We start from the raw sequence: 11,943 nt of genomic DNA, 5'->3' as shown, positions 1-11,943 counted from the left end.
ACCTGCCAGGGTATTGTAGGGCTCATTTTCGTGCACATCCAGGGCCGCCGCCCGGATGCGGCCGTCCTTGAGGGCGGCGGCAAGCGCTGCCTCGTCCACGAGTCCCCCGCGGGCAGTGTTGACCAGGAAGGCCCCGGGCCGCATCTGCTTCATTGTGTACTCATTGATGAGGTGGTGGTTGTGCTCGTTGAGCGTGCAGTGCAGCGACACACAGTCGCTCTGAAACAACAGGTCCTGCAGCGTGTACACCCGGCTCAGCCCCAGCGACTTCTCGATGCCGTCGGGCAGGTACGGGTCGTAGAAGATGACGTTGAAGCCGAAGACCCGGGCGCGCAGGGCCACCGCCGTCCCCACGCGGCCTGCAACACCACGGGCCCATCAGAGGGCGCCCCTTCCGGCCCCCCTAGCCGGGCGGGGGAGCGCACCACACTCACCCAGGCCCACAATGCCCAGCGTGTCGCCCCTGATGCGGGCACAGCCCTGGGCCGCCTCGCGCACTTGCTCGGGCCCCTGGAACTTCTTGCCCTCGCGCACCATGTTGGCCAGCCAGTAGGTGCGCCGGTACAGGTTGAGAATCAGGCAGAGTGTCGTGTCGGCCACCTCCTCGACGCCATAGCCGGGCACGTTGCACACCGCTATGCCTGCAAGGGGGGAGGGGCGGTGAGGCCGCGGGGCCGAGGCAGGGTGAGGCGCTCGCTTACCCAGCTCCCCGGCTGCCTTGGTGTCAATGTTGTCCACCCCCGAGCCGATGCGGACAATAATGCGCAGGGCCTTGAACTTCTCCAGGTCCTCCTTTGTGAGCGTGATGGTGTGCCACATGAGCGCGCCCACCGCCTCATTGAGCACTTTCTCGTGGATCTCCTGCGTGGACTGGGCGTCGCAGAAGGCCACCGTGGCCACGTCCTTGAGGATGGGCATCTCCACCGAGCAGTCACGGCCGTCCAGCAGTGCCACCAGGGGCCGCGCGTGCAGCGGCCCGTTGGCCACGGGGCCCCGGGCACCCAGTGGCGGGTTGTCCATGCGCGGCCGCTTCAGGGGCTTCTTCTTGTCCATGACAGGGGCGACACCACGCACTGGCTGCTGGCACTCTCCTCTCGCCTGCGCACCGCCCTGCCCCCTTCAGTCACGCGGCCACGGTCGACGGGGGGGCCCACCAGCGAGAAGGGCGCCTACCGCAGCCGCTCTGCACACACACACAACGCCCCGTGTGCGTCCCCGCCATGCCTCGCAAGCTCAATTTTCAGTCTACCCACCAAGAACAACAACATTCTGCCGGAATTTATTCAAGGCACATCAATTTAGCATGCCAGGCAAAATGTCTGGAAAGGCCCTGATCAGGGGTTTGACTGTTTAGTTTTGAAGTACAAGTGCCATATTTGTCTAAATTCAGCAGAGGTGGGAACGATCTGACACGCTTTTAGGTGAAGACCAAATCTTAGAACACCAAAGAAACCTTGCACCCATGCTGGTCACTTTTAGCGTCAATTGTGTGTCCAGCAAACTTTTCCCACAATGCGTGTGAATAACCGTATTATTGCACGACAACACAGGATCAAGGCGAATTCAATAACAACATTGCAAGAGCGTACAAACAAAAAAAAGAAAGGTGACCTAGCACACAAACAGGCACAGTTGAAGGCGAGCCTCTACACGAGCCTGACGCTCTCATGAAGAAATCAATGGTTTTTATAAAATCAATTGGTGTAAATTACAGGGCTTGGGTATGTTAAAATGCAAGGAGACTATTTCCTGGCAAGTATTGTCTACTAATCATGCAAGTACACAAGTAATCCCTGTACTTGAATTATGAGAAAAATGACAGCAGTCACACAATTATAAGAATGAAACCATGCACGCCCCTGTAGCCACAACACCAGCTCATGAGCAACATGCACGTTTTGGCCATCAATGCCATCTGAGATGCATCTAGCTTCGATATAAGCCATCTAGAGTAGCTACGTTTGCATGCACCCCCCCCCCCCCCACTTGCCCCAAATTTGCTCTTTAGACTGCGTTTATGATTTGCAAGAGGACTGTCACACACACACCCACAATTACGAATCCCAATCATCCTGTGCGGGCTACAAATTCTAAATGTTTGAAGTGCTCAATGTGTAAACCAATTTTGAAAACACAAGGCTCCAAGCTATCAAAGTGCACAGGAAGCTTCCAAAAATAAGTTATTTTACTGAAATAGCGATACTGCTGAACCATAGTAAACAAAAATATACGGTATACTGCTCATAAATGATTACAGTTTATGACACAAGGCATGAAGATGTTCACAGTGAGACATGGGCCACCAGTGTAGTGGGCACAACATAAAACACATAAGGATGAACACACAAATTCCATTCAATTTATCCAACAGTGGTACAGCCTTCATTAGAGTGTACTAAAAAAAAATTGCCTGTTTTAAATGTGCCTGAATTACAACTATTACTTGACCCTCACAACCTAAGATCTTAGGCTTTGATGCATATTTTAATGTTCCCACTTGTACTGCCTGAAACTGCACCTCGATTTAAAAAGAAATCGCTTACATTATATTGTGGTAGAAACAAAGAAGCAGGCTTAGAGTTCAGCTTTTAAACTAAGTATTGTACCCCAGCGCCAGTATTGCATCTCATTCAACAGCGCTCCTCATGAACATATTATATGGGTGCATTCTATTCTCTCCATCAGCATACTTCTAGGCATGTTTCTGTTCAATTCTAAACGCAGTTAATGCTGAGCACTGCCTTTAAGATCAGTTAAAATAGATGTCTCTTGTAATTTTCCTTTGAAGAATAGACATTGCCTTGAGTGGCATACAAATAAAAACCGCCAAAACCAGCCTTTCTAAACTGCTGACCGATTCCCACCCTTATTTTCAATTGTCCCGTTAAACAGACCTAGACAGTAATCTTTAAGATGCTACTGCACAAAAAAAAGGTCCGCAACTCTAAGGGTAGTGCAGCTAGCAAGAAATTGTGGGTTAGAGAGTGCAATGCACAAAGCACAACAATTAAAAAGGTTTTGGCACGTGGCTTCCAGTAGCAAGGGCCTTATGACATCATATCAACAGACGCATGGTTGTAAATTAATGACCCACCGCCCAGGTAGTCACGAGCCAAAAACGAACGACTACTGTACACTCGCACACGGCATCATGCAATATAACACACTAAATACACCTGATTTATATATAGAACCAGGGACAAGCTATGCCGGTAGCCGATTCTAAAAAATTTTTTTTCAGTAGATCCAGGAATACTAAAGCCAAACTGCCCATAGAATGCAGCATTATCAAGGAGAAAATATCTGAAATACGACAGGACAACCAGTCTTTTGAATCACAGCAACACGCACCTACTTCGAACGTTTCATGACTCGGCACAAGGCATTAAACCAAGTAATATCAAAGGTAAATAAGTTTTTAATAGCAACTATACGCTGCGGTATGTCCCTGAATTTCGCACCATCATAGTTAAGCGGCAAATTCAGTTACGGCAGAGCATAGGCGGAAGATGCAAGCAGGCCGCATAAGATATATATTCAGCTAGTTAAACTGGTCTCATGACTGCCATTTCAGGCCAGCGTAAATGACAAAGGCAGCGGTTTCAATTCACCTGATAAATGTTCGAATCCAAACAAGAACGAAAAACTTCTCTCGGTAAGTAGGGTTGCGACACGGAAAGGGGAAACCGGAAATTAACGCTTAACATAAAGAGGACCCCCCCCCCAAAGTGATCCTCTAAAATCACACTGATATGCAAGCCGGAAAAATGGTCCAGGCAAGGTACGTTAAAAAGAAAAGGAAGTAAATTTACGGAGTTCAAGTCCCAATGTACCAACGAGTAGGGATATGCGTTATCCTAGCCCCTGTCCAAGCAATAATTACCGCGGTCTTTGGAGCGTACCGCGGTGATCGCGACAAGCGGTTTGCACGAAGCACAAAAGGGCCACCCGGTAAGCTCACGCAGTCCCGTATGGCAAAATTACAAATCGGCGGCGACGCTACGTGCGCCCTGTACCGAGTGGCCCTTTTCGCGGAGGAAACAATGTCCCACAGGGAGGGGCACAAAGCGTAGAATGCAGCGCGTAATCAATGACCGGCGCCGGGCATCAACAAAGCTCAGCGGCGAGCGGCCAGACAAGGCGCGCGCGAACGCACGCACAGACACACAAAGCGGCGGCGGCGGCGGCGGCAGTGCACGAGCCAGGCCGGGCTGCTCGCGGCCTCCGCGCGAGAGCAGCCCGGCCCCGCCGATCGCAAAGGTGACGCCGCTGCGCAACAGGTCAGCGCTACTGCGGCAGCAGAGAAAGAGGCCTACTCACACTGTTCCAGTTCAAAACTGCCCGCTTGGCTCCTGCAAATCAGGACCGGCAGAAGCCCACATGCTGCATTTCGTGTGGGATCTGCAAATGCCAGAGAGAGACGGGCACGTGCCGCAACAACGCAGGACCAAAACAAAGGGCGCTCCAGCACGGGCGCCATCGAAGCGACACGCGCGCGAGCCAATCGGCGCGCCCGCGCCGCCTGACGTCACGGCTCCCCGCTGCAGACGACGGGGAAAAGCCCGCCGAAACTCCATGTTTTTCTTGCGACAGGTCAAGCGCCGCAGGCGCCCCCAGTTACAGCACGTCGGCACGTTGCGCGCGCCCCGACCAGCGCCGCAGAGCACGAAACAAACAACCAAATCTCGAGGGCTAGGACGGCGGCGTCGCCGAGGCGCGGGCGGCTGGCCGGCCGGCCCCCCTCGGCGGCATCGCTGCGGCCGCCACCCCGAATGGCCGCCGCCGCCGCCGCGACATGTGGCACGCGAGACGAGCGGCCAAATGCCGTGGGGGGCTAATTCGCGCAAAAATAAGCCTAATCAATGTGGCCGCGGGTCGGTTGCCGCCATGGAATGCAAAGTCTCACAAAGGAAGCGCACAAGGCTCTTTGGGGGCCAGAACTTCCGGGACGGCTAACACACCGATCTAGGTCAACCAAATGTTCGACCGAACGCTCCCGCTACAGCCCGTCCAACATGAGCAAACCAAAAAGCGCGACACTGCGCGTGGTGCAGCGCCAGCGCCCGTGCTAACGAGACAGCTCGTGCGCTCGCGCTGCGAGAAAACCAATCGCGGCAGAGAACATGCTTCGTGCGCCAACAGCGCGTGCTTTGTTCACGCCACGGTGGCTCGTGCGCACGCGCTCCGGAGAGACGCTCGGGCCGCAAAGCCGAGCTCCGCGTCGTCCAGGCACACGTCGCATGCAAGGCCGCCTCTCGGGCCCACATATTTACCTGCCCAGCAAGTTCATCTTAGGGAGCGGTCAACAAGTAATGTCGGACTAAGCCTTTCAGCCCCAATTATCGCCCCGACAAATGCACACATGGACAGATCGCGTGCCAAGCGGAAGTCATACATCCGGTAATACTTGGAGAAAAATCGCTCTCCGCAATCACAAAAGAGCCACGAACAGCAGCTTTCCACTGACAAGTCTTACCTTTTGAGTCGAGAAGCTCACTTAGCAAACAAAGGCTGACGACTATGGCCGGTAATGCGTTGCTGCAGCGAGTCGAGCAACCCGTAAAGCCTAAAACAAAATCCAAGAGATCGTCGTTAGATCGCGTTACTTGTAAGTTCCTAGCAAAATAGTAGTGAAATTATTACCACCCGCCACTAGTCTCGCGAGCTTGAGCCAAAATAAACGAATATACGAGCCTATGACGTAGCGAAAGAACGCCAAAAACCTTCAACGGGAGAGGCGGATAAGCGATCTCGTGTAATCTCGTTCCGAGGGGTTTGTTTGCGAGACTGGACGTTCTTGTGCTTGTAGATAGTGTTAAGTAATGGGCTGCTGTCTTTAAATCATTTCTTTTTCTCCGGATTGTGCGCAAAATTGTTTGTTTTTACCGCACGAGAATGCTGTATGCGTGGAGATTGACTCTCACGTGAAGGGGACCTTTTTTTTTTGGCGTTCGGGAGGTGCTACCGAATGGAATACAGTGCCGCTCAATATTAATCTACTTCGCTCAGCTGTCGGCTGCCCAGATCGACGCAACGCGACCTAGCACTTGGTTTCCCGGGTCGTTGCTCGCCAGGGTCGTTACGTGCAGCGCTGCATGTGAGCATTGTGAGCGCCACAGGCGCTGCGGTCTTCGCCTCGGGCGTGCTCGGTGAATCAGCTGAAATGTCTGACATCAAGGCGCTGGAGCATCCGACGTTGAAGGCGAGTATTGTGTGCGGCTGCGTGTAACTCGGTGTCAGCTGAGCGGGTGGCGCTTGCAGGTGCCGTACGAGATCCTGAACAAGAAGTTCCGCGCTGCCCAGAAGAGCATGGATCGGGAGGTGTCGCACGTGCAGAGCGGCGCGGCCGAGCTCGAGAAGAGCCTGCGCGACAAGACGGCCGCCGGTCAGCTGCGCGGCCAGCTGGCCGGCCTGCTGGAGAAGCTGGAGCTGCTGCGGCGCAAGAGCGCCGAGAGCATCTCCGAGGAGCTGGAGGCCGCGGCGGCGTGCAAGCGGCGCATCGAGCACCTCAAGGGCTTCGAGACGGGCGGGGAGCAGTGGAAGCGGCAGCGGCTCGACCGAATGCTGGTCGAGCACCTGCTGCGCACGGGTTACTACGGCAGCGCGGCCAAACTGGCCGAGCGCAGCGGCCTGCGCGACCTGACCAACATGGACTTGTTCCTCGTCTCCAAGGAGGTCGAGGACTCGCTGGCCAGCCGCGACACGAGCAAGTGCCTCGCCTGGTGCCACGACAACAAGTCCAAGCTGCGCAAGTTGCGCAGCACACTCGAGTTCCAGCTCCGGCAGCAGGAGTTCGTCGAGCTGGTGCGACGCGACCGGCGGCTGGAGGCCGTGCGGCATGCGCGGCGTCACTTCGGCTCGCTCGAGGACGAGGCCCAACTGGCCGAGGTTCAGCGCGTGATGAGCCTGCTGGCGTTGCCCAGCGCTCGGCCGACCGAGGGCCGATGGGAGATGCTGGGCGACAGCCGCTGGGAGCTCCTGGCCGACAGCCGCTGGGACCTGCTGGCGCAGCAGTTCCGCCAGGAGCAGCTGCGCCTGTACCAGCTCAGCAGCTGCTCGGTGCTGGCCGTCGTCCTGCAGGCCGGCCTGTCGGCCCTCAAGACGCCCCAGTGCTACGACGAGGCCCAGCGGAACCCGGACTGCCCGGTGTGCAGCCGAGCGCTCAACTGCCTCGCCCGGGGCCTGCCCTACGCGCACTGCTCGCAGTCGCGCCTCGTCTGCCGCATCTCGGGACAGCCGCTCAACGAGCACAACCAGCCCCTCGTTCTGCCCAACGGCTTCGTGTACGGCGAGCAGGCGCTGCGCGCGGTCGCCCGCCGCGGACGCGTTACTTGCCCGCGCTCGCGCGATTCCTTCGACCTGCGCGAGGCCGAGAAGGTCTACGTCATGTGAGGCTGCTGGCCCCGACTCGGTACCGCAGAGAATAACACGGGGGCAAACGCTGACGGCTGCTCATCACGTAGTCGCTTCGGGTGTTAATTAACGGACGCCCCCTTTTTTAATAGCAAGAAGTAAACGGCGGCGAAGAGTGATAACACACCCGTGTGTCAATATTTTGGCCCACTTTAAACATCCCCAGGTGGTCTAAATTAACCCGAAGCCCCCCGCTACGGCACTCTCCATAGCCAAGGATAAATACAGTGCATGAAAGCCCAAGTTTAGTTTTTGTGGGGTGGAAAAAAAAAACACTGCAGTGAGCTTCCACTGGCCAGGTATAACCCTAAGAAAGTTGCAGACCACTGTGGCGATCTTGGTGTTGTACCGGATTTAAACATCCAACACAGGTGACTGAAATTGTGCAATTGATCTTGAACTTTGCATTGCATGTGTGCAGCAGCAGCTGCATTGTGTGCACAATATAGGAGTGATGCTTAGGGATGAAAAAGAAGCATCGTGGAGTAGAGTAAGGAGCAAACTCCAATTTAGGGCATCCTGGCTGAATAGGGCCGGTCGTGTTATGTGGAGCACTGGCAGCAGGCGGACTATCCTGGTAATAGAATGGAGACTGAAAGAAGATATGATAGGCAGGAGACGACCGAAAACTCGATGGGGAGATCAGATAAAAAAAATGTGGGGATAAAATAGACTCCAATGATATAGGAATGGTTTGAGGTGTATGGGAGAGGCCTTCATTCTGCAGTGGGCATAAATAGGCTGCTGATTATGATGGCGTACAAAGGGCAACTCACTTGTCTATAGCACAGCTTACATACCTTTAGCCTTATCCTGCCTCACCTGATAAGTGCTTGAAAAAAAAACTACTTCAGTGTTGTGAAGTCTAGGCCCACTACTTTCGTCCTCAACTTATTTGTAAAAATTTGTGTGTGCAGTTCTCGGAAGCAATTACCGTATTTAATCGCATAATGATTGCACTCGTGTAATGATCCTACCCCTGAAGTCCGTCGTCAAAATACTTTTTTTATTTCCCACGCAATGATAGCACCCTGAACTTGCCGCAGCCATATGTCGTATGTTTGCCAAGTCTAGATGACGATGGTCATGCTTACCTTAGTTTTCTGTGAAGGAAAGCTTGACATCCACCTAAATGCAGCCTAAATGAAGTTTCTGAGAAAGCTGTATAGCTTTCCTTTGTAGCCGTATGGCTGCATTTAGGTGGATGTCAAACTTTCCTTCACAGAAACTTACTCCACCTTGGGGATTTCCCCTAAATCTGGTCGTTTAACACCTGTCCTTCACTTCGAGTTGTTGATCAATTCGCTTTCGCGTTACTAACGACTAGCCTCCTGGTTAGCTCAGTTGGTAGAGCGACTGCTCCGGTTAAGCAGTGGTCCCGGGTTCGAATCCTGGACCAGGATGAATTTTTCTTCAACTGCGAAGTTTCTGAGAAAGCTGTATAGCTTCCCTTTGTAGCCGTATGGCTGCATTTAGGTGGATGTCAAACTTTCCTTCACAGAAACTTACTCCACCTTGGGGATTTCCCCTAAATCTGGTCGTTTAACACCTTAGTTTCCTCCTCTTTCAAAGCGGACATGGCTACGTTATCACTGCGGACTTGATGATATTAGCGATATCGGCAAGCATCAGGTCATTATTGGTGCGGAAGAAACTCACAAAATGCACATAATGTAGTCACAAGACATTAAAAAAAAGCGCGCTCGGCTTGCTGGGTCGGCCGCCGTGTCTTGATGTCCCACACTGTGACAGCAGCAGCCGCTTATTGGTCGACCTGTTCCCACCTTGCAGCAAGCTTGTTCCGGCGCGTTCCATAATTTCGGTGCGTTCCGTAATGAAAACACTGCATTTTGCGTTACTCGGTGGTCAGTGGAGTTTTTGTTATGTTTATTATGTTCATCAGACTTATCATAAACATTCTGACCTGCAACTCGCGTTTTCTGCGCTGAAACTTTTTTCGCAAAAAATTTACCTCGCGTAAAGAGCGGACCCCTAAATTTGCATCATATTTTTGGAAAAAAACAGTGCGATCATTACGCGAGTAAATACGGTAGTTGAAGTTGAACTCACTCTTATAGACAAGTGTGTACCTTGCTGTACGCATTTTTTGCGTATCGTAGAACTTAAAGCTGAGAGCTGGTAAAAAAAAAAAGGTGGCAGGTTGCCAGGAAGGGAGGGGGGTGTATGGTGGCGCAGTGATGGTTATGATGTGGACTCCCCAAACTATTTTAAAAGTGCCGAGTTAAAGTGGTGACTTGATTTGATTTCCATGAACAGCATGCAAATCTGTGCTTTTTGAATGTATTGCTTTGTGAAATGTGCCAATGAAAGTTATGTAACAGCCAGTGTGACAGTGCCGACATGCAGGAGGATTGCATTGCCAGTCTGCTTGAACACTTGTGCAGCATGAAATGCACTTTGTTTGAATGGAATGCCAACCTTTCCCGTTTGTCCACAAGAAGCACCATTGTGAGCATTGTCTGTTGTTGCTTGGTGCACAGTGAACATTTTTTTTCCTCTGTCTTAATGCAGCATCAGTTGTTTTAAGCATTTGAATTGTTATGCCAGTTATGTTATTAAAGCGGTAAATGACCCATTGAGCGAAAAAGCCGGTGTAGTCTAATGTCTGTAACTTGTTGGCTGCATCACATTGGCTGTAACATGTTCCGTATCGAGTTGGGCCATGCACCAGATCCGTTTGTCTCTCTTGTGTTTGGTTTTGCGCTAACATATTTTTTGAATACTATGAACCAACTAGCCTAGCAGCAAGTTTTAAGTTCCATATCACGTGTAGTAGAAAAAGACTAGGAAAAGGATCATGGCCATTTGCTGAAATTCCCAGTGTGATGTCCCCATTGACTGCAGACGCAAGACAAAGACAAAAAGGGCAGCATTCAACTAGACGCTCGGCAGCGTGGATATGCACCACGCCAAGTTTTGCACTACTTCCGCTGCATTACCGGAGCATCCATTCAGCGATGGGACAATAATCAGAAGTGCTTAGGTGTCCTCGGAGTGTTTGCTCTGGCAGTTGAAAGAAGTGCCCTTGGGTGCTGTACACTGCATTTCATGTACTTGCATTTGCACGGATGTATTAAAATACTTTGTGCTATATTATTCAGACTCCAGAATGTTTATATTTAAAGTTCGGACCTTCACTGCAGAGCACCTCAGAGACCTGGTTCCGGTTTATCGTGTTGAACACAAAATATAAATGTTTCCTGCTTATATCCGTAACTGTCGTAACAATTTTGAGTTTGATATCTCCTATATAACCAGTAGTGATTAAAACAACGTAATGCTGACTAAAGAGAATAAAAATATATATTTGACCTCCTAGTGCCTAACACAAGTGCCTTTTTATTGCAATGGTTTGCGAGAAAATAAGAGTTACTATGCATTTAACATGTCAGGTAAGCTTTGTGCGTGTAGTGATGGAAGGGTTATTTCACTGGTTAAGTTGGTGTGGGGTTTGGATTAGGAACGATTGGAGATGTGATACACATGGTGGGTTCTTGTGTGATTGACTGAGCATCGGCCGCGGCGGCCGCTTTTCTGATGGAGTCGAAAAGCAAAAACGTACGTGTGTACGAGATTTCGGCGCGCGTTAAAGATCCCCAGGTGGTCGAAATTAATCCGGAGCCCTCCACTACGGCGCGCCTCATCGCCTGCGTTGCGTCGGCGCGTTAAACCCCACAATCAAAAAAATCAACTGAGCATGCTTAGCAGGGGCGTTTGTGATCACCATTTGTTTTCTGATGTTATTGAGTCGCTGCTGAAAATTGCCCGACTCACCAGTGTGGACCTTATCACAGTCTGTCCACCAAAACGCCAAATAGTCTGGGTGCCATTCCTGCATGCTTTCAATGACCCCTCCTAGCCAGATGGGCTGCCGTTGCCGTTCACTCCAAGTGATTGGTTGGCGTAATGTAGCATTGTAATTTAACTTCATCAGGAGCTTTTTGTAGTGCAGGGCAGCTTACAAGTCTACCCTTATGGCCAGGAAAATACAGTAACAATGGGAAGGTGATTATCCAACTGAAAAGTGAAGAGCCTCAATATAAAAACAGCACCAATGTTACATTTAAAAAAACGCTTCTTCAGGTTTGTTCCAAACAAAACTGCCACAGGAGGTTCATGCTTATTGCAAGTCAGTCTGTGCACGTAGAACTAACCATAGCATCTAGTGCGGCACCATTAGACCTTTCTCAGAAATTCGCCACTTTGGGTGGCTTGCATAACCTTTTGGAGGAATGTCTTTACTGGCAAAACCAGTATTGGGACCTTGGTGGTGTACTATACAGGGTGTTACGACGATAATTGGAACACTTCAATTTTTTTTCCTGAGCAAACAACTGCTCGGTTTGCACTCCAACTTCACACGAAGGTCACATTTTGTGGTCTGTTTTGTTTGACACTGGGAACGACAGTACATGCTTATTCTGAAAATAAAAACGATTTTCGCCTATGGGAAAATGGCCAATTTGGACTTGCGAGCCAGTGCAAGCTGATCTTGGAATGACGGCGCCA

General features: G+C 51.4%; 2 protein-coding genes across 8 annotated transcripts in view; one reads left to right on the top strand and one right to left on the bottom strand.

The window, feature by feature from the left end:
- The window catches only part of Ctbp (C-terminal binding protein), a 33,604-nt gene extending 27,791 nt beyond the window's left edge, over nt 1-5,813 (bottom strand). The window contains exons 1-6 of one of the 7 annotated variants that reach the window (XM_077687640.1): nt 5,695-5,813; nt 5,477-5,566; nt 4,321-4,401; nt 702-1,098; nt 435-641; nt 3-359 (exon numbers count right to left, since the gene is read on the bottom strand). In XM_077687640.1, coding sequence (XP_077543766.1) covers nt 3-359; nt 435-641; nt 702-1,053 — 916 coding nt within the window. In that variant the 5' untranslated portion in view covers nt 1,054-1,098; nt 4,321-4,401; nt 5,477-5,566; nt 5,695-5,813. Of the gene's footprint in view, nt 1-2; nt 360-434; nt 642-701; nt 1,184-4,320; nt 4,402-4,919; nt 5,169-5,476 lie in introns of those variants that run through there. The other 6 variants (XM_077687639.1, XM_077687645.1, XM_077687642.1 and 3 more) reach the window with 6 other exon arrangements.
- Nucleotides 5,814-6,068: 255 nt separating this feature from the next.
- Nucleotides 6,069-10,530, top strand: Kaz (E3 ubiquitin-protein transferase Katazuke). Its single transcript, XM_077687647.1, has 2 exons — nt 6,069-6,202; nt 6,262-10,530. The coding sequence occupies exons 1-2, from the start codon at nt 6,164-6,166 to the stop codon at nt 7,390-7,392; spliced, it is 1,170 nt and encodes a 389-aa protein (XP_077543773.1). The 5' UTR covers nt 6,069-6,163; the 3' UTR covers nt 7,393-10,530.
- Nucleotides 10,531-11,943: the final 1,413 nt, after the last annotated feature.

This window comes from Haemaphysalis longicornis, unplaced genomic scaffold, assembly GCF_048455015.1.
Source record: "Haemaphysalis longicornis isolate Haplotype H1 unplaced genomic scaffold, Haemaphysalis longicornis Haplotype H1 scaffold_1, whole genome shotgun sequence".
Lineage (NCBI taxonomy): Eukaryota > Metazoa > Arthropoda > Arachnida > Ixodida > Ixodidae > Haemaphysalis > Haemaphysalis longicornis.
This window is presented reverse-complemented; position numbering and strand designations above follow the sequence as displayed.

Coding starts and splice junctions, on each gene's coding strand:
- Kaz (XM_077687647.1), top strand. CDS start 6,164: ATGTCTGACATCAAGGCGCTGGAGCATCCGACGTTGAAG. Junction 6,203..6,261: donor TGGAGCATCCGACGTTGAAG/GCGAGTATTGTG, acceptor TGGCGCTTGCAG/GTGCCGTACGAGATCCTGAA.